Source organism: Salmo trutta, chromosome 23 (genome assembly GCF_901001165.1).
Source record: "Salmo trutta chromosome 23, fSalTru1.1, whole genome shotgun sequence".
In the NCBI taxonomy this organism is placed as follows: Eukaryota; Metazoa; Chordata; class Actinopteri; order Salmoniformes; family Salmonidae; genus Salmo; species Salmo trutta.
The window spans coordinates 14,484,422-14,511,793 of NC_042979.1; the positions used below are offsets into that span (position 1 = coordinate 14,484,422).

At 42.7% G+C, this 27,372-nt stretch overlaps 1 protein-coding gene across 4 annotated transcripts; it reads left to right on the forward strand.

The window, feature by feature from the left end:
• Window positions 1-10,204: 10,204 nt before the first annotated feature.
• LOC115159431 (calsenilin) lies at window positions 10,205-26,964 on the forward strand. Of its 4 annotated transcripts, none has more exons than XM_029709140.1 (10): window positions 10,206-10,367; window positions 19,657-19,837; window positions 21,099-21,101; window positions 23,897-24,021; window positions 24,337-24,406; window positions 24,747-24,817; window positions 24,988-25,095; window positions 25,244-25,348; window positions 25,716-25,778; window positions 26,059-26,964. In XM_029709140.1, the coding sequence occupies exons 1-10, from the start codon at window positions 10,236-10,238 to the stop codon at window positions 26,104-26,106; spliced, it is 906 nt and encodes a 301-aa protein (XP_029565000.1). In that variant the 5' UTR covers window positions 10,206-10,235; the 3' UTR covers window positions 26,107-26,964. The 4 variants fall into 4 exon arrangements, with proteins under 4 accessions (XP_029565001.1, XP_029565000.1, XP_029565002.1 ...); XM_029709142.1 differs by lacking the exon at window positions 10,206-10,367 and adding an exon at window positions 12,018-12,047; XM_029709141.1 differs by lacking the exon at window positions 21,099-21,101 and having other exon boundaries at window positions 10,205-10,367.
• Window positions 26,965-27,372: the final 408 nt, after the last annotated feature.

Below are 27,372 nucleotides of genomic sequence, written 5' to 3' on the forward strand. Positions count from 1 at the left end.
TTACCCTTCAACCAATAGGTGCCCTTCTTTGTGAGACAGGAAACCTCCCTGATCTTTGTGGCTATAAATTCACTGCTCGACTGAGGGAACTGTGAGGTATAGACATGAGGTAGTCATTCAAAAATCATGTTAAACACTATTATTGCTCACAGAGTGAGTCCATGTAACTTATTATGTGACTTGTTAAGCAACTTTTTACTCCTGAACGTATTTAGACTTGCCATAACAAATGGGTTGAATACTTATTGACTCAAGACATTTCAGCTTTTTGTGTGTTCCCTTGAGATTGTCAGATCCCTTTTTTTGTCTAACATAGTATGTCTCAAATAATGCATGATGTGAACTTCTGACATGATTTGTACATGTGTACACAACATGTGCCTCTGTTACATACCTACTGTATATGGTACCTACAGTGAGGGGAAAAAGTATTTGATCCCCTGCTGATTTTGTACGTTTGCCCACTGACAAAGAAATGATCAGTCTATAATTTTAATGGTAGGTTTATTTGAACAGTGAGAGACAGAATAATAACAAAAACATCCAGAAAAATGCATGTCAAAAATGTTAGAAAATGATTTGCATTTTAATGAGGGAAATAAGTATTTGACCCCTCTGCAAAACATGACTTAGTACTTGGTGGCAAAACCCTTGTTGGCAATCACTGAGGTCAGACGTTTCTTGTAGTTGGCCACCAGGTTTGCACACATCTCAGGAGGGATTTTGTCCCACTCTTTGTAGATCTTCTCCAAGTCATTAAGGTTTCGAGGCTGACATTTGGCAACTTCGAACCTTCAGCTCCCTCCACAGATTTTCTGTGTGATTAAGGTTTGGAGACTGGCTAGGTCACTCCAGGACCTTAATGTGCTTCTTCTTGAGCCACTCCTTTGTTGCCTTTTCCATGTGTTTTGGGTCATTGTCATGCTGGAATACCCATCCACGACCCATTTTCAATGCCCTAGCTGAGGGAAGGAGGTTCTCACCCAAGATTTGACGGTACATGGCCCTGTCCATCGTCCCTTTGATGCGGTGAAGTTGTCCTGTCCCCTTAGCAGAAAAACACCCCCAAAGCATAATGTTTCCACCTCCATGTTTGACGGTGGGGATGGTGTTCTTGGGGTCGTAGGCAGCATTCCTCCTCCTCCAAACACGGCGAGTTGAGTTGATGCCAAAAAGCTCAATTTTGGTCTCATCTGACCACAACACTTTCACCCAGTTGTCCTCTGAATCATTCAGATGTTCATTGGAAAACTTCAGACGGGCATGTATATGTGCTTTCTTGAGCAGGGGGACCTTGCGGGCGCTGCAGGATTTCAGTCCTTCTCGGCGTAGTGTGTTACCAATTGTTTTCTTGGTGACTATGGTCCCAGCTGCCTTGAGATCATTGACAAGATCCTCCCGTGTAGTTCTGGGCGGATTCCTCACCGTTCTCATGGTCATTTCAACTCCACAAGGTGAGATCTTGCATGGAGCCCCAGGCCGAGGGAGATTGACAGTTATTTTGTGTTTCTTCCATTTGCGAATAATCGCACCAACTGTTGTCACCTTCTCACCAAGCTGCTTGGCGATGGTCTTGTAGCCCATTCCAGCCTTGTGTAGGTCTACAATCTTGTCCCTGACATCCTTGGAGAGCTCTTTGGTCTTGGCCATGGTGGAGAGTTTGGAATCTGGTTGATTGATTGTTTCTGTGGACAGGTGTCTTTTATACAGGTAACAAACTGAGATTAGGAGCACTCCCTTTAAGAGTGTGCTCCTATTCTCAGCTCGTTACCTGGGAGCCAAAAATCTTTCTGATTGAGAGGGGGTCAAATATTTATTTCCCTCATTAAAATGCAAATCAATTTATAACATTTTTGACATGGGTTTTTCTGGATTTTTTTGTTGTTATTCTGTCTCTCACTGTTCAAATAAACCTATCATTAGGTTGCCTTTGATACTGTGAACCATCAGATCCTCCTCTCCACCCTCTCCGAGTTGGGCATCTCCGGCGCGGCTCACTCTTGGATTGCGTCCTACCTGACAGGTCGCTCCTACCAGGTGCCATGGCGAGAATCCGTCACCGCACCACGTGCTCTCACCACTGGTGTCCCCCAGGGCTCAGTTCTAGGCCCTCTCCTATTCTCGCTATACACCAAGTCACTTGGCTCTGTCATATCCTCACATGGTCTCTCCTATCATTGCTACGCAGACGACACACAATTAATCTTCTCCTTTCCCCCTTCTGATAACCAGGTGGCAAATCGCATCTCTGCATGTCTGGCAGACATATCAGTGTGGATGACGGATCACCACCTCAAGCTGAACCTCGGCAAGACGGAGCTGCTCTTCCTCCCGGGGAAGGACTGCCCGTTCCATGATCTCGCCATCACAGTTGACAACTCCATTGTGTCCTCCTCCCAGAGTGCTAAGAGCCTTGGCGTGATCCTGGACAACACCCTGTCGTTCTCCGCTAACATCAAGGCAGTGACCCAATCCTGTAAGTTCATGCTCTACAACATTCACAGAGTACGACCCTGCCTTACACAGGAAGCGGCGCAGGTCCTAATCCAGGCACTTGTCATCTCCCGACTTGATTACTGCAACTCGCTGCTGGCGGGGCTCCCTGCCTGTGCCATTAAACCCTTACAACTCATCCAGAACGCCGCAGCCCGTCTGATGTTCAACCTTCCCAAATTCTCTCACGTCACCCCGCTCCTCCGCACACTCCACTGGCTTCCAGTTGAAGCTTGCATCTGCTACAAGACCATGGTGCTTGCCTACGGAGCTGTGAGGGGAACGGCACCTCTGTACCTTCAGGCTCTGATCAGTCCCTACACCCAAAGAAGGGCACTGCGTTCATCCACCTCTGGCCTGCTCGCCTCCCTACCTCTGTGGAAGCACAGTTCCCGCTCAGCCCAGTCAAAACTGTTCGCTGCTCTGGCACCCTGTCACGTCCTGACCAGTATAAGGGTTATTTGTTATTGTAGTTTGGTCAAGACGTGGCAGAGGGTATTTTGTTTATGTGGTTCGGGGTGGTGATTTATTTAGTAGGGTATTGGTTTAGTTAGTTCCGGGTTTTTGGGGTTATGTTCTATGTTTGTATTTCTATGTGGTCTCTAGTCTTTTGTATTTCTATGTCTAGTTTATTGGGGTTGGACTCTCAATTGGAGGCAGGTGTTTTCTAGTTGCCTCTGATTGAGAGTCCTATATATGGGTATGTGTTTGGTTAAGTGTTTGTGAGAGATGAAGTGGAGCGAAGACAGGGAACGCTACAGGGGAACACGACTGGCGTTTAAGCCCGAGAGGCAGCCCCAATAAAAAAAAATTGGGGGGGGCACACGGGTAGTTTGGCTGGGCGAGGATTGAGCCCCAGGCCAAATCCCCGTACCTTTTCTGGGCAACCAGTGACTGGACAGGTCCCGTGCTTCGGGGTAATGGGTACTGTGGCGAGGCCAAGTATTTTTAGGCCGGTACGCGCAGTGCCAGCGCCCCGCATTTGCCAGGGGGAAGTGGGCATCCAGCCAGTAAGAGCGATGCCAGTTCTGCGCTCGAGACCGCCAGTACGCCTCTATGGTCCAGTGCGTCAGCCCTGTCCAACTCGTCCTGTTCCCACTCCCCGCACTAGCCCTGAGGTGCGTGTTCCCAGGCTGATACCTCCAGTACCAGCACCACGCATCAGGCTTCCAGTGCGTCAGCCCAGTCCGACTCGTCCTGTTCCCGCTCCCCGCACTAGCCCTGAGGTGCGTGTTCCCAGGCTGATACCTCCAGTACCAGCACCACGCATCAGGCTTCCAGTGCGTCAACCCAGTCCGACTCGGCCTGTTCCCGCTCCCCGCACTAGCCCTGAGGTGCGTGTTCCCAGGCTGATACCTCCAGTACCAGTACCGGCCCGAAACTGAGCAAGTCTGTCTGCAGTCTGGAGGGCAGTAGGCCTGAGCCGGAGCCACCTCCAGTTTAGGTGGGTTGGGGAGGGGCGGTGTAGCACAGGTGCCGTCGTTGACGGGAGCCACCCTCCCTTCCCTTCCTTTAGTTTAGGGGGATTTTTTGTTGTTGTTGTTGTTCTTTTTTTGTTTTTTTTTATTTATGAGGTGCATCCGGGGTCTGCACCTTGGGGGGGGGGGGGGTACTGTCACGTCCTGACCAGTATAAGGGTTATTTGTTATTGTAGTTTGGTCAGGACGTGGCAGAGGGTATTTTGTTTATGTGGTTCGGGGTGGTGATTTATTTAGTAGGGTGTTGATTTAGTTAGTTCCGGGTTTTTGGGGTTATGTTCTATGTTTGTATTTCTATGTGGTCTCTAGTCTTTTGTATTTCTATGTCTAGTTTATTGGGGTTGGACTCTCAATTGGAGGCAGGTGTTTTCTAGTTGCCTCTGATTGAGAGTCCTATATATGGGTATGTGTTTGGTTAAGTGTTTGTGGGAGATTGTTTCTTGTTTTGCCTGTGTGAGCCTGACAAGACTGTTTTGTTGTTCGTGCTTTCTTCGGTTTGTTATTTTGGTGTTCTCTTTATTTAAAATAAATAACAAGATGAGCATCCACATTCCTGCTGAATTTTGGTCCTCTATTCCTGACGACAACCGTTACACACCCCAATGGTGGAACAAGCTCCCTCACGACGCCAGGACAGCGGAGTCAATCACCACCTTCCGGAGACACCTGAAACCCCACCTCTTTTACCTGGGATAGGATAAAGTAATCCTTCTACCCCCCCCCCCCCAAAAAATATATAGATGATAGATGCACTATTGTAAAGTGGTTGTTCCACTGGATATCATAAGGTGAATGCACCAATTTGTAAGTCGCTCTGGATAAGAGCGTCTGCTAAATGACGTAAATGTAAATGTAATTACAATTATAGACTGATCATTTCTTTGTCAGTGGGCAAACGTACAAAATCAGCAGGGGATCAAATACTTTTTTCCCTCACTGTATATGGTGACGTTGACTTATTTTCCCATTCGTCTTCCTTTTCCCAAGCACTCTGAATCACAGCAATGGGAGTTTCAATACTGTATCACCCTAAATATACATCAGTGAGGTATACATTTTCATTTTCTCAAAATCTCCAATACTTATATTTTGACATCTGCTATTATACTTCATGCATATTATCAATGCATGATAGATTTTTTGAATCTGCTTAACATCACACGATAGTCAGTATGTAAGCAAAAAAAGGCAATACTGGATTGAATCTGCAGGCTGGCAGGAAGGGGGGAGAGAACTGGTACGGATAGGATGACAGAGAGGAGGTGTGGGGGCAAGTAAAGCAAGCAGAGAAAAGATGACAGAGAGTAGGAGTGAGATTGCAGAGACGGAAAAAGAGAGATCACAGAGAAGGAGTGCAAGAAGTGTGAATGTAAAACAGGCTGAGGGATGAAAGTATAGAGAGAGGAGAAAGGGACGGATATTGTAGATGAAATAACGTGGCAAAGACCGAGGGGTTATTGTGTGTGTGAGTGCATGCACGTTTGCATGGTCCAACAGCATCCTTTGTTGGAGAAGATATGATGAAAAAGCAAACACACACACTCACATTCTCAATTAGTGTCCCTGGTGTGTAATCAGCAGGGACACCAAGCGCTAGCTGGAGCGCACTAGTCACTAGGCTAAAAATAGCCATAGTGTCTACAGGAATGAGATAGACCTGTAGGGAGATAAGCACCCAGAGGCACACAGGGACAGACTCATGGAAATATTGAATCTTTTTTAGCTTGGTCCCTGTAACAGAAATTACAGTGGAATTGAATACATGTAGTGTAAGGAAATACCAAAGAAATGAATCACATTAAAGAGTATAAGCCTTAATTGGTAGATCGTTGTGTGACACTAATTGATTGGGTTTTAAAATATAATTACTTATTACTCTATTATTATTTAATGAATTAAAGAGACATCCGCACCTGCTTATACCTTCCCTTCCCCTCAGAGAAGATGCGTTTTTGGATAGCTGAGATGGCTGAGAGAACATGTTTGCATTGGTCATTTTAATTTCTACCTACAGTATATCCATTTCAATCCTTGGGATCACTGAGTTGGAGTCTTCACTTTATGCTGCTATCTGCTTGCTCTCTACTTTTTCTTCATTCAAAATGTTCTTCTCTTCAATTTGTCCACCTCCCCCTTATGTCTGTTTAACTTTATTCTCTCCTTATGTTCTAAGCCTCCTAAACACTGCTTAGCAACAGTTCCCACAGCAACAAACTGAAAAACTTCACCGTCTGTCTGTCTGTCTGTCTGTCTGTCTGTCTGTCTGTCTGTCTGTCTGTCTGTCTGTCTGTCTATCTCTGTCTATATATCGCTCTCTATCTTCCCTCCCTGGCCTTTATCTTGCTCATTATAAAGTCCCACAGTTCCACAGAAGTATAACAAGTTGACAGTTCTCGACAATAATAGAATCCCCAGGTGAAAAGAAAGGGGGGGACCTGCTGTTCCTGCTAGAGTCTATTGATCTGACTGTAATTTGAAAGTGATTTCATGGATTGATATATGATAGCACATACAGTAGACTCCCATTTTAACAAAGTAACAAGAACTGCTTGTTATAAAATTGCAAGTGATAAGATAATCAAAGCAGTGAATGGAATGACATTCAGATATTTGACAAGCAATGTGATCAAATGGCTTTACTTTACAGTTCACATTCTGAATGAAACCCTGCTCCCATTTTTCTGTAGGAAAAGAGCAGGAGAGGCTTTGAACACCTCATTAAGTCTGCCTATGCAGCAGGGAGATCAGTGCAGATAACGATGCTCTGTCATTAATCAAATGATTTCGGAAGGTAACTAGAAACAAGGTATTTGGGTGGGAATCTTAAGCACTCTTCGGGAGAGACCTCTGTGATTAGCGCTGTGTGTTCTGTTATCTTGATTGAGTTCAATAGGAAATTAACCTCCTAATTCACTGTTGGGAGAAACGACATGAGAGGTCAAAGAGGACCAATCTCTAGTCAATCATCTGTCTATAGAAAAGAAAAGAGAAAGGACTCAGATCAGTCTTTGAATAGTGAAAATACAACAGTGCAGGCTAATTTTAGAGGCAGGACTGTGTAAACATTAGTGACATGGCAATTCCCATAAAATATCTGCCAATACCATCAGCGTTTGTATTCATTTCAAATGGGTACTTTATATGCTTTTATAACATCTATTAATGTCCAGTATAATATACAATCACAGGTTCCTAAGGGATATTTTTACCGTGACCTTGCTACACATTCATCCTGTGTTCACTCTATCGTAACTGATAGAAAAATGTCTTGAACTGCTAATACCTAGCCTGAGTAGCTTCAATACAAGCCAAAACAGTGGGAAGTTATTCATCTTGTCACGGCTGTTTGAAGGAGCGGACCAAGATGCAGCGTTTTCGTAGTTCCACATGTTTTATTTAAATCAGTGAAACCGAATGCAACAATTAACACTTTAAGTAAATACAAAACAACAAACCGTGACGCTGGAGGAACATAAACCTCACGAAGAACAATCACCCACAAACACCTGTGGGACAAACCTAAACTTAAATAGGACCTCCAATTAGAGACAACGACAACCTGCTGCCTCTAATTGGAGGTCATGCCAAATAACACCAACATAGAAATACAAACCTAGAACCAAAACATAGACATACAAAAACCAGACAAACACCCCCTGTCACGCCCTGACCTAATCTACCATAGAAAATAACACTCACTATTGTCAGGACGTGACACATCTCCTCATCCTCCCTTCTTCTGCTTGACTTGTGCAATACTTCCAAGCCAAGACACTTTTTTCAGTGCCGCATTGCTGTCTTAAAAACTGCTAGTTTTACATTTACATTTTAGTCAGTTTTCTTTGGATATATTTTTATATACACTGCTCAAAAAAATAAAGGGAACACTTAAACAACACAATGTAACTCCAAGTCAATCACACTTCTGTGAAATCAAACTGTCCACTTAGGAAGCAACACTGATTGACAATACATTTCACATGCTGTTGTGCAAATGGAATAGACAACAGGTGGAAATTATAGGCAATTAGCAAGACACTCCCAATAAAGGAGTGGTTCTGCAGGTGGGGACCACAGACCACTTCTCAGTTCCTATGCTTCCTGGCTGATGTTTTGGTCACTTTTGAATGCTGGCGGTGCTTTCACTCTAGTGGTAGCATGAGACGGAGTCTACAAACCACACAAGTGGCTCAGGTAGTGCAGCTCATCCAGGATGGCACATCAATGCGAGCTGTGGCAAGAAGGTTTGCTGTGTCTGTCAGCGTAGTGTCCAGAGCATGGAGGCGCTACCAGGAGACAGGCCAGTACATCAGGAGACGTAGAGGAGGCCGTAGGAGGGCAACAACCCAGCAGCAGGACCGCTACCTCCGCCTTTGTGCAAGGAGGAGCAGGAGAAGCACTGCCAGAGCCCTGCAAAATGACCTCCAGCAGGCCACAAACGTGCATGTGTCTGCTCAAACGGTCAGAAACAGACTCCATGAGGGTGGTATGAGGGCCCGACGTCCACAGGTGGGGGTTGTGCTTACAGCCCAACACCGTGCAGGACGTTTGGCATTTGCCAGAGAACACCAAGATTGGCAAATTCGCCACTGGCGCCCTGTGCTCTTCACAGATGAAAGCAGGTTCACACTGAACACGTGACAGACGTGACAGAGTCTGGAGACGCTGTGGAGAACGTTCTGCTGCCTGCAACATCCTCCAGCATGACCGGTTTGGCGGTGGGTCAGTCATGGTGTGGGGTGGCATTTCTTTGGGGGGCCGCACAGCCCTCCATGTACTCACCAGAGGTAGCCTGACTGCCATGAGGTACCGAGATGAGATCCTCAGACCCCTTGTGAGACCATATGCTGGTGCGGTTGGCCCTGGGTTCCTCCTAATGCAAGACAATGCTAGACCTCATGTGGCTGGAGTGTGTCAGCAGTTCCTGCAAGAGGAAGGCATTGATGCTATGGACTGGCCCGCCCGTTCCCCAGACCTGAATCCAATTGAGCACATCTGGGACATCATGTCTCGCTCCATCCACCAACGCCACGTTGCACCACAGACTGTCGAGGAGTTGGCGGATGCTTTCGTCCAGGTCTGGGAGGAGATCCCTCAGGAGACCATCCGCCACCTCATCAGGAGCATGCCCAGGCGTTGTAGGGAGGTCATACAGGCACGTGGAGGCCACACACACTACTGAGCCTCATTTTGACTTGTTTTAAGGACATTACATCAAAGTTGGATCAGCCTGTAGTGTGGTTTTCCACTTTAATTTGGAGTGTTACTCCAAATCCAGACCTCCATGGGTTGATAAATTGGATTTCCATTGATTATTTTTTTGTGATTTTGTTGTCAGCACATTCAACTATGTAAAGAAAAAAGTATTTAATAAGATTATTTATTTCATTCAGATCTAGGATGTGTTGTTTAAGTGTTCCCTTTATTTTTTTGAGCAGTATATATTTCAACACTATGAGTTTGGATTAATACTGTGAAATTGTGAAAATTATGATAATTCCCTTTTAGTGTAAGAGCTGTTTGAAAAGGCTGCCTGAAATTTCAGCCTGTTTTGGTGGGATGGTGTTTTGGCCTGCCTGGTGACAGCAGGAAATTAGTTAATAGACCAATAAGAAACAGAGTTCCAAACCACTCTGCCAATAACAGCTAGTTTTCTGTTTTCCCCTCCCCACTCAGACCACTCCCAGACAGTCCTAGCTAATTTCTTGCTTGAGAAATTGCTGTTTGCTAAGAAGCCTATTTTTGTTTATTTTTGACCACTTTAATTGTAAACAATCACAGTAAGTTACTAAACTGTTTTGATATTGATATAAAATCCTGGTGATGTGTAAACTGTACATGTACTCAATTGCACATAGCTTAACTCATCCACAGATTTAGGGATCTCAAGCTAAAATGTATCTTGTTCAAATAAATAATTGTTTAATCTGCTACAGGCTATGTATTCCGTTGTTTAGCCCACATAACAGTATACAATGTACATGTAACTGTCCGACTTAAATGCGCAAAAGTCTACAGAAAGAAAATCAAAGTAAGATATCCCCAATGGGCTCAATACAAATGTAGCTCCCTGTGGGATCAGTTTAATTGGGGAACAGATAGTTGGCCAGGTTTCGTTGGTGACTGTCTTGTGCTCGATTGGGAAATACAACAAGGAAAACACCACAGCGTGTTCAGAACCACGCACAGCACGTGGAAGAAGCCATACTGGTAGTGCTCTCTCTCTCTCTCTCTCTCTCTCTCTCTCTCGTGCGGTGCTTTGAAATGAGCGACTTTATGCCTCGCAGGTTACCGTTTACGTCAGGATCCTCAGAACAGAAAGTGCGCGCGACTAGACGAATGCCTCAGAGCGGTTTACTGCAAAAAGCAAGAAATCAACATATCAACATCATGCAGGTAAATCAAAAAAATATTACATGTATATTTTGATGTGGTTTTTTAATTGTTGGAATAGCCTAAACAAACTGCTCCGGCACATTCACTCTCAAGTTTGAGTTCAGTACGAGGCAGATCTAACAAATCCATGCGCACGTCATTCGTGCACTAAGTTACGGCAGAAAAAAACTCATCATTGAGTTATTGCATGTCTCATAAAGTGAGACACGCACGTGAGTGTTGTTGAATCAATCAAATGCAACAGTAACCAACTGCTTGTTGATGCCATGGAAAAGTTGTCATGTAAGCTGCTTGGTGTATGAAAATGTATGCACTCTGGATAAGAACGTCCGCTAAATTACCTAAATATAAATGTAAAATGTGTCACTGATATTGTACCTGCTCTGATAATTAATTATATTGATTCTTACCATCTGCAGTATTGTATGTCAGTAGCTTAATTGTCTTGTAACCATGTACTACTCAATTAATTATGAGTATCAATTTCAAGCAGGCAATTACTATTTCATTTTTCAAGTGAAGACATTGTCCAAAGGCAGGCATTCAGATATCACTTAATGTATTTCATCAACTAATGGTGCGCAGATTGATATATAGAGTGACTGACTGTTGTTCAAACCATTGTAGCAATTGTGCTAGACAGAAGTCTAGTAGCTGCAAAAACCTATTTAATAGTACAATAGTTGAGCTTGTTGCTGAAGTTGTGAGGTACATGGGGGATTCTTTCTCTCTTGAAGGTGCTCAGCATTCTGTCAGATACAGTATGTAGACTTCACTCATTGCAACTGCAGCTGGAGTTTGATTCTGTTTTCAGCAGTTGCCTTGCTGTTTTGAGCCATATGTTGAGATTTGACATTAAAACTATTTGGTTTATGACAACTAACTCCCTGTAGAAGCTCAATGTGTTTACTTGTTAATGTGATAAAGGCTAATTGGAAAACAAACAGAAAAATATGGAGCTGAAATGTCATCTTGCTTTCAGGGAAAAACAGGTCAAGAAGTAGTTGTAAGTGCCCTCCAGTTAATACACTGTAAATAATGTATAATACACATGCATTATACAACACACACACACACACACACACACACACACACACACACACACACACACACACACACACACACACACACACACACACAAACTGGGATGCTTAACTGTGATTTTTGATAATTTAACACATTTTTTTGTTGTCTTCAAAGCAAATGCATAAATGTTGATTTAGACAAGAATCCGTAAGTCAGGCATGCATCTTCCAGATGTGTGAGGGGACAGACATGCATAGCGTGACACACAAGAACAGTGTGCTGATGAACCACAACTAAAGGCATTATCCCCTCGTCTTATGTAACTGTGACCTCATGTGATGTCCTTTTCCATCACTCATCTTTCAGCAGCTGTCCTATGTGGTTTGTCTACTAATGCAATACTGCACTTACTGAACAATATCACTTCCTCTCTGGGACAAAATGTTGACTGTGTTACAAATCAGGCATTCTTTCAGGGAGTGAAAAGGACAGAAAGCTCCACAGAAAGTGGTTGTTGAATAAGATCTTAAGAATCCACTTAGCAAGTTTGACAGGCAGTTTCACTAACTCCCAAATTGTAATTCAGCTCTGTTCCTTGCTAGATTCACATTGGGAAACAGAGAGGAGCCCTTGATCTTTGTGACCGGAGTGGAGGTAACAATGGAGAAAAAGTTGATGGAGGGGAAACAAGGAGGGAGGACATAATCATCAGCCCAGGGATTAGGAGCACTGTGTTCTTTTTTGTTTACTCTCTGTCTCTCTCTTTCTCTCACTCTCTCATGTTGTTTGTTTCCACTGGCTCTTCGTGGCACTTTAAATAGAGCCTATGGTGAGAGGCGTCTACTTTTGTACAGAGCTTGTGGAACTAGCCCTGCGATGGATTCACTGCCCATTAGTCCGTTTGAATTTGGTTGATGGTCAGGAAAGTATCCAATGCTCAAGTTAATAATAGCGTATTTGTGAGGGGGAGGGTTCACACACCTAAATGTGAGCTGGAGAAAAGTAGTTGCATAATGAACATAAAGACATTGCTCTAAGCAATGTCTTCTGCACAATGACGTATAGAACTGCAATGCAAGCCTCTGTTCAGCATCCCTTTTGTATGTACAGCATGCCTTCAAGACTTGCAGTCCACCCCAAAAAAAATTGGCATACACTTTTACACTGCCTTCAGACAGTATTCACACCCCTTGACTTTTTCCATATTTTGTTGTGTTACAAAAAGGGATTAAAATGAATTAAATGTTCTTTTTTTTGTTAACGATATACACAAAATACTCTAATGTCAAAGTGGAAGAAAAATTGTAACATTTGTAAAAAAAAAAAAAAAAAAAAAAAACAAGAAAAAAAATATAGATCTTGATTAAATAAGTATTCAATCCCCTGAGTCAATACATGTTAGAATCCCCTTTGGCAGCGATTACAGCTGTGAGTCTTTCTGGGTAAGTCTCTAAGAGATTTCCACACCTGGATTGTGCAACATTTGCCCATTATTCTTTTCAAAATTCTTCAAGCTCTGTCATTGGTTGTTGACCATTGCTAGACAACTATTTTCATGTATTGCCGTAGATTTTCAAACAGATTTAAGTCAAAACTTTAACTTGGCCACTCAGGAACTGTCTTCTTGGAAAGCAACTCCAGTGTAGATTTGGCCTTGTGTTTTAGGTTAATGTTCTGCTGAAAGGTGAATTAATCTCCCAGTGTCTGGTGGAAAGCAGACTGATCCTGGTTTTCCTCTAGGATTTTGCCTGTGCTTAGCTCCATTCTATTTCTTTTTTATCCTGAAAAACTCCCCAGTCCTTAACGATTACAAGCATACCCATAACATGATGCAGCCACCACTATGCATGAAAATATGGAGAGTGGTGCTCAGTAATGTGTTCTATTTGATTTGCCCCAGGCATAACACTTTGTATTCAGGACAAAAAGTAAATTGCTATGCCACATGTTTTGCAGTATTACTTTAGTGTTTGGTTGCAAACAGGATGCATTTTAAAAAATATATTTGTATTCTGGACAGGCTTCGTTCTTTTCACTCTGTCAATTAGGTTAGTATTGTGGAGTAACTACAATGTTGTTGATTCTTCCTAAATGTTTTCATATCACAGCCATTAACTATGTAACTGTTTTAAAGTCACCATTGGCCTCATGGTGAAATCCGTAAGTGGTTTCCTTCCTCTCCGGCAACTGAGTTAGGAAGGAGGCCTGTATCTTTGTAGTGACTGGGTGAATTGATACACCATCGAAAGTGTAATGAATAACTTCACCATGCTCAAAGGGATATTCAATGTCCTTTTTTTTACCCATCTACCAATAGGTGCCCTTCTTTACGAGGCGTTGGAAAACCTCCCTGGTCTGTGGTTGAATCTGTGTTTGAAATTCACTGCTCGTCTGAGGGACATTGCAGATAATTGTATGTGTGGGGTACAGAGATGAGGTAGACATTCAAAAATCATGTTAAACACTATTATTGCACACAGTGTGCACAACTTATTATGTGACTTGTTAAGCACATTCTTACTCCTGAATTTATTTAGGCTAACAAATGGGTTGAATACTTATTGACTCAAGACATTTCAGCTTTTCGTTTTTAATTAATTGGTAACATTTTGAAATACATAATTCCACTTTTACATTATAGGGTATTGTGTGTAGGCCAGTGACAGAACATCTAAATGTAATCCATTTTAAATTTAGGATGTAACACATCAAAATGTGGGAAAAGTTAAGGGGTGTGAATACTTTCTGAAGGCAATGTATCTTGGGACCGTCCACAAAAGCAACGAGGGAGCGTTATGCAAATGATATAACCATTTTCACTGTAGTTGTCCCACTCTGTACTGTATTTTGACTGTGAGCGACACAGTGCACAGAGATAATATTTAATACAATATAATAACAGTGTTCTGAGTTACAGTGCATCCCTCTGTGACAATAATCAGCTGATCCCAGCTGTTCCATGCAGCCAGGCATTATGAGTACAATGGAAGCCTAGAGCAGATGTTCTCACCATAGGAGGCACAGCGCGCCAAGGTCTTGTGTGGGGTACACGGGACCTGGCTTGATTGGATTTTTTTCTTTATTTTTTTTCCCCGTTCGCGATTGTTTAGACCGATCTAAAACAATGCATGTTTTTCTGATGCTTTAGGCCAGAACCAAGTTGTAAAATATCAGAGGAAGATGCTACTCTGATGCACATGGGAACATCAGAGGGTTTTGTCTCTATGACAGAAGCTGAGCTTCAACCATCTTCAGTTGAGGAGTCTAAGAAATTGGACTTTGCTTGGAAGTGATCTTATGTGGGACTCTGTTGCTATCATTTGATCTGTTCACTTTCTGTAAAAGAAAATATGTAAAATTAAATTGAGGGTTCATATTAATTATCATAATAAAAACATGTGTAGTAGTGGAATAACATTTGGGGAAATCGGGTCCAGACAGTTTCCTTATCCATTATCATTATTATTATCATTAAATATACTATCTAAAATATGTCATGAGTCTTTTTAAACTAAGTAGAATTGTAGGAAATGAGCTTAAAACCCCTCACATTAAATAAAATCAAGCTGGTGGTGTATTTAATATAGGCTATCTCAATAGACAATAATAATAATATGAAGGGGGGGGCTTTAGCTTGTGAAAATGTGAAAAAGGGGGCCCTTGTGAAAAAAGGTTTGCAACGCCCTGCCCTAAAGGGTCTGTGATTTACCAGCCAGCAGCACTGTACCCTGAAGCTTCTCAACTGCAGGCCCCTTTCTCACCAAACTACACAAAACCGGAATAAATAGTTAGAATTGCTTAGGAAATATGGAAAAGGAGCTCTTTCCCAAAAGGTCACAGTAGTAGAGGAACCCCTCAGGCCTGTAGATATAAACACAAAGAATTTCATACATTGCGATTTCAGACTCAGTGGACACGTTGACAAGATTCAAATTAACCACACTGTTGCTTCTATTGGATTGTTCATTGAACAATTCATCCAGGCAAATAAAATATAGATTTTTTTCCCCTTTTCTTACCTGTCGTGAAATCTGCTTTAGCTTGCCAATAGGAGAAAGGAAGCAGGATTGATTGAGAGAGGAAGAGACATCTTGGAGGAGTGTATGGGGACTATGGAGACTATTTGAAGTATTTCTGTAAGAAAGCAAAAATGTATTTGCTTGTCCACGTATGTATTATGTAATATATAAACATTTCTCTTTGGAATATTTCTCCCACAAGAAAATGTCCCTTGTGCATTGTCCTTAGCTAAAGGCCAAAAAGTTACCGTAAACTGTACTGTAGTGATCCAGGTCAGGGCAGGGAAAGTTCATCTTTAGGGCTTGTGATCACCCAGACAATCTGTATTTAGCAGTCCTGTTATGGGCCAGTTCTACTGGAGTGGTGAGTGTACCACCTCACTGTGATCCATGGCAAGAGAAGAAGGGGAAGGAGGCTGTATCTGTGTTGCATGTCAATGAGCTCTGTGTACACTGTGTTCTCCCACTCTGTCAGGACCAAGGGAGAGGCTACAAGCTCCACACACACGGGGAGAAAGAGGGGTTGATAATGAAGAGGGCATGTGTTGGTGACATGTGTGGTGATCAGCGGATGGTGCTGTCGCTGGTGTAGTTAAACCCTGCTGCATCTCCCACATGTCAGGCTAAACGTTAATAATGTAGAACTGCGGATGCCAGGGCCTACAATCATCCACTGTTGAGATGACATTCACTGAGTATACAAAACATTAAGAACACCGGCTCTTTCCATGACATAGACTGGACCAGGTGAATCCAGGTGAAAGCTACGAGCCGTTATTGATGTTGCTTGTTAAATCCACTTCAGTCAGTGTAGATGAAGGGAAGGAGACAGGTTAAAGAAGGTTTTTTAAGCCTTGAGACAATTAAGACATGGAACTGCAATGCTGCTGTGTTTTTCACACTCAACAGTTTCCCGTGTATCAAGAATGGTCCACCATCCAAAGGACATCCAGCCAACTTGACGCAATTGTAGGTAGCATAGGAGTCAACATGGGCCAGCATTCCTGTGGAACGCTTTCAAAACCTTATAGAGACCATGCCCCAACGAATTGAGGCTCTTCTGAGGGCAAAAGGGTGTGCAACTCAATATTAGGAAGGTGTTCCTCATGTTTTTTACACTCAGTGTATTGGTACACTCACTGTATTGTTGACAGTGTGTGTGAAGAATAGTCCAGCATACACAGATAGTGGTCAACGTGATCAATAAGGAGAACAGTTGCTGCAGAGCAATGTGGACAAACCGTTCCCCCTGCATGCATATCATGTACCAACCCTTCCTCGATTCGATGCCATGTTGCCAGTGTAAGCAAGAAGCTGCATTTGTTTATCGCTCAGGAGGCGACAGTTGACGCCATGTTTCAGTGTAGTCGTTTGAGGGCGGTGTGTGTGTGTGGGGGGGGGGGGTGTATGTATGTGTATGTATTTGTGTGTGTGTGTTTGGGTTGGTGGGGGATGGTCTCTCTTGTCCTGGTGTTTAACATATGGCTGGTAATCAGTGTTTAACACATGGCTGGTACTCAGTGTTTAACACTTGGCTGGCACTCAGTGTGTAACACATGGCTGGTACTCAGTGTTTAACACTTGGCTGGCACTCAGTGTTTAACACATGGCTGGTAATCAGTGTTTAACACATGGCCGGTACTCAGTGTGTAACACATGGCTGGTACTCAGTGTTTGTAACATATGGCTGGTACTCAGTGTTTTTAACACATGGCTGGTACTCAGTGTTTAACACATGGCTGGTACTCAGTGTTTAACACATGGCTGGTAATCAGTGTTTAACACATGGCTGGTAATCAGTGTTTAACACATGGCCGGTACTCAGTGTGTAACACATGGCCGGTACTCAGTGTTTGTAACACATGGCTGGTACTCAGTGTTTGTAACACATGGCTGGTACTCAGTGTTTGTAACACATGGCTGGTACTCAGTGTTTGTAACATATGGCTGGTACTCAGTGTTTTTAACACATGGCTGGTACTCAGTGTTTAACACATGGCTGGTACTCAGTGTTTGTAACACATGGCTGGTACTCAGTGTTTGTAACATATGGCTGGTACTCAGTGTTTTTAACACATGGCTGGTACTCAGTGTTTAACACATGGCTGGTACTCAGTGTTTTTAACACATGGCTGGTACTCAGTGTTTAACACATGGCCGGTACTCAGTGTGTAACACATGGCTGGTACTCAGTGTTTGTAACATATGGCTGGTACTCAGTGTTTTTAACACATGGCTGGTACTCAGTGTTTAACACATGGCTGGTACTCAGTGTTTTTAACACATGGCTGGTACTCAGTGTTTAACACATGGCTGGTACTCATCCCCACCATGGCAGCTGACTCTGATCTTTTATTTATGCTGTTTTCAGGAGTGTGAATTATTGAGTGAGTTCCTCAGTGCTCTGTGCGCCCTGGCTTCCTTTCATATTCAAATAGGAGATGAGGAGATTACGAGGGGGCTGGGAATCTCCCCTGATATTTTGCTCCATTCTCTCTTCAAATACTGTAACAAAACAAGAACGCATGTGTGCGGCCATGTGCATGCATACAAACACACACACACACACACACACACACACACACACACACACACACACACACACACACACACACACACACACACACACACACACACACACACACACACACACACACACACACTCACACACACACACACACATACACACACACACACACACACACACACACACACACACACACACACACACACACACACACACACACACACACATTAACAGGGAATATTTTTTACATAGTCACACACATACAGTACTCTGCAATGCACACCCCATACATACTAGTGGGCCTTCCATTCCCCATCAATCCAGGGGTGATAAAGCTTCCTCTCTCCTTATCTATTTTTTTCTTCATCCATGTCATCCTACAGCCCATCCTTCTCTAATCTTCAGTCACAGCATCCTGTATTTCTTCATCCTCTGTGAATTGACTGTAACTTTGATATGTGATCCCATTGGAGCACATTGGATTTATAACTATGTACATTCCATTGTTTTATCACGCTTTATTCTAACTTCTAACCAGACAGTGTTGCTAGGTAATGCGTAGGTGGCAAGTTGAAAGAATTGACAACTTTAAAGGATTTCTTTTTCATTTTTGTTGTGTTACAGCCTGAATACAAAATGAATCAATTTTTGCAAATGTATTGAAAATAAAATGCTGAAATTTTTCATTTACATAAGTATTCACACCCCTGAGTCAATACCTTGTAGCAGCACCTTTGGCAGCGATTACAGCTGTGAGTCTTTCCTATTAAGTCTCTAAGAGTTTCCACACCTGGATTGTGCAACATTTGCCCATTATTCTTTTAAAAACTCTTCAAGCTTTGTCAAATTGGTTGTTGATCATTGCTAGACAACCATTTTCAGGTCTTGCCATATATTTTCAAGTAGATTTAAGTCAAAACTATAACTTGGCCACTCAGGAACATTCACTGTCTTCTCCTGAACTTTAGGCTTGTCATAACAAAAGGGTACCATCTCAGTGGCCTTCGAGTGTCCACTCTGACATTGGAGGGTTGGGAGTTCGATCACCGGCCGAGTCATACCAAAGGCTGTAAAAATGGGCCCTGATGTGTCTCTGCTGCTTGATACTCAGCATTAAGGAGATAGATTGTTTGATATTGAAAGAAAATGAAGGCCCTGCAATAGATTAGCGTCCTGTCCAGGGCTCGTGCAAGGCTACTTATAACAAAGTGGTTGAATACTTATTGACGCAATACATTTCAACTTAAATTTTTTAATTAATTTTGAAAAACGTAATTCCACTTTGACATTATGGGGTATTGAGAAAACATCTCTATTTAAGCCATTTTAAATTCAGGCTGTAACACAACTAAATGTGGAAAAAGTCCAGGGGTGTGAATAATTTCTGAAGGCACTGTATAACTTTCGAAATACAGCCGCTATGATGCATTTTGCAAAAAAGCATAATCATACAGTATGATGCAAAATGCATGGACAACAATAGATTAATGAAACAAAAAGTGGAATAGGGATGGCTTATTTTTATTAGATTTTTTATGCAGGGTTCTTTGTACACATTTTCTGTAATATCATGTTCTTTCTCTTCCTCCCCCTCTCTGTCCAGCCCATACATTCTCTTTTGTGCGTCCTCTAACCCTTCTGTACCAACAGTCTTCTCTGTAGTGTCCTTACCCCTCTCTCTGTCATCTGTTAACCCAGTTAGTTCTGTGTCCCCCAGGCTGATGGAAAGGGAGTGGACGGTGGCCTGCTGCCTGATGCCAATGGGAAGGAGCCCAGCCCAGGAGGACAGAGGGAGGACAGAGGGAAATGGCAGAAGCCCCGAATCACTCGTAAATCTCTGATGAAGTGCTGCCTCGTCAAATGGATCATTGACAGCACCACAAACACTCAGGGGCCAGGTAGGTCAGGGACAGTGCCAAACTTACATGAGGCTCAGTCATCCCAGCTACAGAGTTGTATGTGTTCTTCCCTGTGTGGGATAGCTGGGGTGGAGTGAAGACGAAGGCAGAGGAGAGGGGGAGGGGATGCATGTAAGATTAATTTGAATGCGTCTACCCCATCTTATAGGACTATATTTTAAAACTCTATCATCTCTCTTGCTGTCTCTCAGTGGACTTCTACTGTGCTAGCCACTCATCTCTTTGTGTCATTTCAATATACTATCAATACATCTCTATTCGTTCTCCGGAATCCCAGCAAACTGATTGCCGTAGGCTTACTGCTGAGAGTTGTCCTGTTAACTCTCCTGTAAACGCTCCTGTAAACTCTCCTGTAAACTCTCCTTTAAACTCTCCTGTAAACTCTCCCACTCTCTCCTTTTTCTCTTCTTTCCTTTTCCTTCAGTTATTTTAGTAGGGATTTAGAAAGCTTAAAATGATTATTGAAATAAAAGTCCCAGTGTTGACAGTAATGTACCAGTCATCTCTTACTGGAGGGAAGCTGCCTCCAGAAAGAAACTATGGCCAGTCATTTTGTCAAAATGGTAATGATCAATGACTTTTGTTTCAAAGCCTTTGTGGATTATTTGTCATTAGATCCTTTACTATACCCTTTTTCAGGAACATGTACAACACATGCAAAAAGAGAGACATCCAAGGCTAAACACAATATTGTTAAGTAAATAAGGGTGTTGTTGAAAGAGTCCATTATTTGTTTTTTCTGTCCAGCACCTGAAGAAGTTTGATATTTGTATTTTTTTTATGGGTGGAAGTATGAGCTGAATATGGAGGGAATAGCCAAGTGTCTGTTACTGCTTATACCCCGGTGTGCCCTCGTTTTCTCTACCTATCTAAATTATTGACATTGCCCTTCTGTGCATGCAGACTGGGGCTAACATGTTCATGTGCAGTCACCAGAGCGAAGAGACCCCCAACCACCATCCCGCCCCCCCATGTTAACCCCTCCGTCGCCCTGCCCTCCTTCAACTCTAAGCCCTTTCCAGTAAGGAACCACCAATACAACCATGTCTAGGCATTGCCATCTGCTGGATAGTATTAATCATTACATGACACAATATAAGTATTCTCTATGTACACCAGTTGGTAGTCTCACACTCTGGCAGTCTTAGAACCTTTCAGAGGGAGGGAGGGAGGGAGGGAGGGGGGGAGGGAGGGAGGGAGGGGGGGAGGGAGGGAGGGAGCTGGGTTATACTCTAAGCAGATGGTTGTGTTGTTGTGAGTTGCTGTCGTGTGATTGATAGTCTGGGTCTATGGGCCTTCATGACGTTCTCATTACTGTTGTTATTCATGTTTGATCTGAAGAGTGCAGAAATGCCGATATGCCAGCATTAGGCCTTGTTCTTCTTTAATGTAAGAGTTAAGATAGATCAGCATTTAGGGAACATGAACATTTTGCTGCTGTCTTGGTTTTCAATGGTCTCTATTACATGAGCTAACCCTGTACTGTATGCATGAATACAAGGCTCTGCCTGACACTGTTGTGGCAGTTCATACGGTTATAGAGACATCAGTGGATTAAAAATGCTCTGTGATCATTCTGGTGGTAGTGGTTTGGTCACCTGTGCTTGCTCTTTGCAGGAATGGAGTTGAAAGTGAGGATACGGTTATCTTTAAAATACAAATGTTTGACATTAATGTGTTTGCAAAGTAGTACTTGGAAATGATGAACAGGGGCTCATTTGTGGGACTGTGTTCGCGGTGCAGTGGTGCAGTGGTGCAGCTGTGCTTCAGTGGTTTCCCTACAGTGTCCACAAGGTGCAGCATCTTGATGTGCAGCATAAAGAAGATCGAGTCCAGTGGCTAACTCCATCTAAATCTCTCTCTGGTAAAATGCATTTCTGGCCTGTTCCCATTCCAGTCCTAAGACCAGTATTTTGCATCTCATTGATTTATCCTCCCCCGCTCCCTCTCTCAGCTCCTGCTTAAACTCTCTCCAATAAGATGTGCACACTCATCAGTTATGAACTCCACCTCTATTTGTATGTTTTACGGCCTCACACTCATGCACACCACAAGTGATATCATGAAAGCATTTGGTGGATTGTCAATGAATGTTGCTAAAACTTCACAGAGACTTTGTAAGGAGTTTAAAACTTCACAGGGACTTTGTAAGGAGTTTAAAACTTCACAGGGACTTTGTAAGGAGTTTAAAACTTCACAGAGACTTTGTAAGGAGTTTAAAACTTCACAGGGACTTTGTAAGGAGTTTAAAACTTCACAGAGACTTTGTAAGGGGTTTTGGGATAGGAAAAATAATTAGGGCACTCAGTCTACCTCCGCTATTTCTCCTGTTTAAAGTCCCTTAATTAATAAACTCAGTTGGAATATCAGTTTTTGATATCAGTTTGTTGAATTAGAACCACAATGTGAGTTTAAAAAAAAAAATCCAGTGTCATGTTGGCTGTGTGAATGGAGAGGTAGACACAGGCAGCGCCACACAGGGCAGACTCCTTCACTCTAAGTGCTGCTGGTCATATTCCAGCCATCAGTGGATGTGGATCAATGCTTGGTTTACAGCTTTACATCATCATTGAAATGCCCGGGAAAACAAGGAAACGCTCAGACCGTTATTTAGAAACTATTAGTCAAAAAAACAGCACATCATCCCTCCGGTCTCGCTGCCCTTAGAGGGAAAATTCCTGTCTTGATGGACCTGTAGGACAGACTTACCCAAAAAGGGAGACACAGGGGGTTCAGCCCTTAACTGGTGCAGAATGTGTACTACGGAAGATACTTCACAGAGGATGGAGATATTTGGGAGATGAGGAATCAAGTAGTATACGTTTGTTTTCAACTCAATACCATGCGCTGGACTTGGATTTAGAGGGACTTTTTGAAGACAAAAAGATATTATCATCAAACTCACCTTTTTGCTTTTGCTGGATATCAAGGGGTTAAATGAAGGGCACCTGAAACAGAGTGACTGTTAATGGATCTCTTCTTCCACTGGATCTTTACCGTGTTCATCACGAGGAGCATCGTCACCTGAGAGTTCACCTCCTTTAACACTGTGTGTGGGTGGGAAAATGGGGGGAGTAAAGTGTGACCAATAGATTTCAGTGTTCGCAGCTATTTTTCAGACATTGTTCAATTGTTTGTTTTGATGTTTTCTTAGACACACACATCCAGCAGGAAACATTTGTTAATTTGCGGAAAATGCATCCAATATGTTCAGCGCTGGCCAATAGCAAGCTGATAAAGGTTCTTATTCAAACAAGTCAGCCATGGTGCTGGAAGGCATGGAACTGATTGCAATTACTGTAGTCATTGGCTTGTTTTTTGTAGTGTTCAAGCAGTTTGGTGTCTGGGAGCCCTTGTCATTAGATGGTAAGTAACAAGGAGAGACTCTACAGTGCCCTGTTCTTTTCAAGGCCATAATATTCCTCAGCGATAGACAGAAGCTTCTTGTACTGTGTTGTTGATAGTTGAAGATATAAATTGATTTCAGTGTTGTCACTCTATGAGAGAAGACTGCCTCAAGACAACGAAGGTTTCATGTCTTATTACTGGTTTATAGAGAAAGAAACAACTTAAACCAAAATACTGTGACTGTCTGGCTTAATCTGATTGTATGTGTTCCCCCCTTCTCACTTCCCTATACTTCAATCTCTCCCCTGTCTTCCTCTCCCTGTTCATCGCGCTGTTTGTTTGTATTTCATAGATGGTGAGCACACACACACAGTTGTAACTCCCTGTATTCGTCATCCTCTCCCACTCTATTGTTCACCTGTCCACCTTCTTTTTGCCTTGAAATATTGTACACCATATTCATCAAATCCAATTTCTCTGTTACCCACCACACAAATTCCTCTCCCTCCCAATATCTTCTTGTCCCGTCTTCCTCTCCCGATTTCGACCTTCCTCATCCGCTCCCGTCCTATTCTTGCCTCTCACCTGATCCACATTCTCCCCTCCCTTTCACCTCTCCCCTTCTCCCGACTCTCCTATATTTCCCTGGGTTCTCCTCCTCTCTCTCTTTCCCTCTCCTCTCTCAAACAGAGAGTAGCGACTGTGAATTGGAGCTTTCTACTGTTCGTCACCAGCCTGAAGGCTTGGAACAGCTCCAGGTCCAGACCCAGTTCACCAAGAAGGAGTTGCAGTCGCTCTACAGAGGCTTCAAAAACGTGCGACTGGGACTTGACTGGGCGTAGAGCACCGAGTGGGAGTGGGGTAGAGGTTAAACACACACTGTCAGGGACTTGAAGGACTGCAAAGATACCATCTCACAATATGTTTGATATACTTGCATAGCTACACACATTTATTTACACAGATATTTACACTCACTCACTACAAGCTGTTACACATATATTAGCCGTGAGCAAACCGTTAGACATATCTATTTTCATAGATATGTAACTACATTTATAAATACATACAGTGCATACAAGTTAAGCACTTAGTACTTAATAAATATATTTTAATTCCCCTCTGAACAGGAGTGTCCCAGCGGGCTGGTGGATGAGGAGACTTTCAAGAACATCTACTCACAGTTCTTCCCCCAGGGAGGTAGGAGTCTGTCCTCAAGTGATGTAAGGGAGGCACAATGGAATAGTACTGCAGATAGGTGGGAGACTCCCTTTCCACTGCTGCGCCGTTGTCAGCTCTTTCAATGGGTTTAATAGAGAGCATGGTCATACTGTTTTGTAATCAACATTTGATAAGAAATGTAAGATTCTGACAACTCAGAACCTCACCTATTGATTTATAGATGCTATAAAGACTGACCCATTTCGCCCAGAGCGACCGTCAAAGTGGATAAAAGTGGAAAGAGAATAAATAACCAGCTGTCACCCACTGTGTACAGTACCTGCCTAATGTTAACTACATTATTGGCATCCCTTCTCAGATGCCACCACATATGCACATTTTCTGTTCAACGCATTTGACATGGACAGAAATGGCTCTATCCGTTTTGAGGTAAGCAAAGCTCCTTTTAAGTTAGGTCAGTTGTCCTCTCGTATAAAACCTTCCAGAACAATCAACCTTAGCCGTCCCGATAACCTGCTCAATCTAAAAAACAAACTGCCTTCAGTAGATGAAATCTGTTACTTCGACAGTCAGTCAGGTTTTCTATGTTTTTTTTGCAGGACTTTGTGATTGGACTATCTGTACTGCTCAGAGGTTCAGAAACAGAGAAACTCCGGTGGGCCTTCAATCTGTATGATATCAACAAGGATGGCTACATCACCAAGAAGGTACAGTGTAAGGTCGTGCATTTCCTGTTTGTTGCATAGAGATGCTTTTCTGCTAGACATAACACTCCAAGACATGGCGTTGACTCATGACTGTATATGTGTGCGGGGGTGTGTGTGTGTGTGTGTGTGCGTGTAAACCTGTGTACAGGAGATGTTGGCCATAATGACGTCCATCTATGACATGATGGGCAGGTATACCTCTCCCAGTGTACGAGATGTTGATCCATCTGAGCATGTGGACAAGTTCTTTCAGGTACATAAACCCCCAGTGTATGACCCCCTCCCATCCCACCCCCATGTCTAACATTTCACGTTGTTTAACACCTTCTGTCCTTATGTTTGTATTGTTTCTGTCCTAAAGATTAATTGTTTGGCTATTGTGTAATAAGAACTCTCGTCTGTTTGAGTTTTCCCAACCTAAAAGCTTCACATTTTGTTACTGTGGAAGCGCACAACTGGCCCAGCGTCGTCCGGGTTAGGGTTTGGCCGGGGTAGGCCGTCATTGTAAATAAGAATTTGTTCTTAACTCACTTACCTAGTTAAATAAAGGTTAAATAAAATCAAATAAATTGTAGTTCTGTATGTAATTGTATAAGATATTTAATGGCTAGCTTTTTCAGAAAATGGATCGGAACAGAGACGGGGTGGTGACCATTGATGAGTTCATAGAGACTTGTCAGAAGGTAAACACATCCTCCACAATCTTTACTGATGAAAAGATGTACTGTACATCATGTTAGAATGCCCAGACAAGCCACATGCTATTACGTGGCTTTAACTTGCCCGGCTAACATTCCAGGTATTCCTGTAGCTGGTAGACAGCAGGTTAACTGACAGGTTTGTCTTACATGTCAGAGGAACACAAATCATATGAAGAGCTAAGAACAGTTCTGCCATAAGTAGTGTTCAATTGACATTGTGTCCTTAACAACTGATTCATCAACTTTTCATTTCTCTCACCAGGATGAAAATATCATGGCCTCCATGCAGCTCTTTGAGAACGTCATCTAGGTCGAGAAACGGACGGAGAACATGGATAGAAGTATAAGTCCTGATCACCTTAATTGCTTCCGATACCAGACCCTACAAGCCCCTCTGCACTTTAACCCCTCACCGTTTGATAATAGAAAAATATTTATACACATCAAAATGAGGACAATAAACATTTGGCAGGGGGCATAGGGAAATGTGACCCTTTAAACGTTTGATTCCACTACGTGTGGGAAAAGAATCCCTACAATGGTCCTGTTGACAGTTCTACTTTCCTTACCATGGATACCCAGGGAATGGCAACATAAAAATGGAAATGTTAGTACACTGTACAGTACTGCCCATGCCTGAACAGATTATGATCCTTTGCATGTTTGCCTGAGACTAGTGTAAGTTTATGTTGACACAGTGGAATGCAAATATGAATATTGATATTGAGTAGGCTGAAACCTAATATTGTATTTGTGTGTGTGTGTGTGTGTGTGTTTGGGGTCACAAAACTAGATACCTAGGATAAGTTGATATTCACACAATAGCTTGGAAATGTAAAATCTATACCCTCCCTCCCCCACCACCCGGGTATAGCTCATCAGCATCATGATAGGAAGGTGGGATTTATTGATGTTGCCATATCATATATCATGCCGCCATACGTCCCAGCCATCCCGGCACCTACAGCCTACGTCATCTAATCATTGCATACCCGGAGAGAGAATGTATTTTAAAATGTTGTTGAATAACACTTTCATTCCCGAATGAATTTGCACTTTTATAAAAAGTGACCTGTAAATTGCATGATGTTTTTCAATGGGATTTTATGTAATTTTCCCAGAAAGTGGTTATTTTCCTGTGGCAGTAAATATTTATGAATGACCCCCAGGTGTGTAATTACAATGTCAATTGATTCCCTGAGGGACAGTTGAAGATTACTGGCACTTTGACTATATATATATGCACTACCATTCAAAGGTTTGGGGTCACTTAGAAATGTCCTTGTTTTCGAAAGAAAATCTATTTTGTTGTCCATTAAATAACATCAAATTGATCAGAAATACAGTGTAGACATTGCTAATGTTGTAAATGACTATTATAGCTGGAAACGGCAGATTTTTTATGAAATATCTACATAGGCGTACAGAGGCCCATTATCAGCAACCATCACTCTTGTGTTCCAATGGCACGTTGTGTTAGCTAAACCAAGTTTATAATTAAAAAAATCTAATTGATCATTAGAAAACGCTTTTGCAATTATGTTAGCACAGCTGAAAAGTGTTGTTCTGATTAAAG

What these genes read in the sequence shown, in the direction of transcription:
- LOC115159431 (XM_029709140.1), top strand. Translation starts at nt 10,236, where the DNA reads ATGAGCGACTTTATGCCTCGCAGGTTACCGTTTACGTCAGGATCCTCA. An exon ending in AACATATCAACATCATGCAG is followed by an intron (nt 10,368 to 19,656) that starts GTAAATCAAAAA and finishes TGTGTCCCCCAG; the next exon opens with GCTGATGGAAAGGGAGTGGA. An exon ending in ACAGTTCTTCCCCCAGGGAG is followed by an intron (nt 24,407 to 24,746) that starts GTAGGAGTCTGT and finishes ATCCCTTCTCAG; the next exon opens with ATGCCACCACATATGCACAT.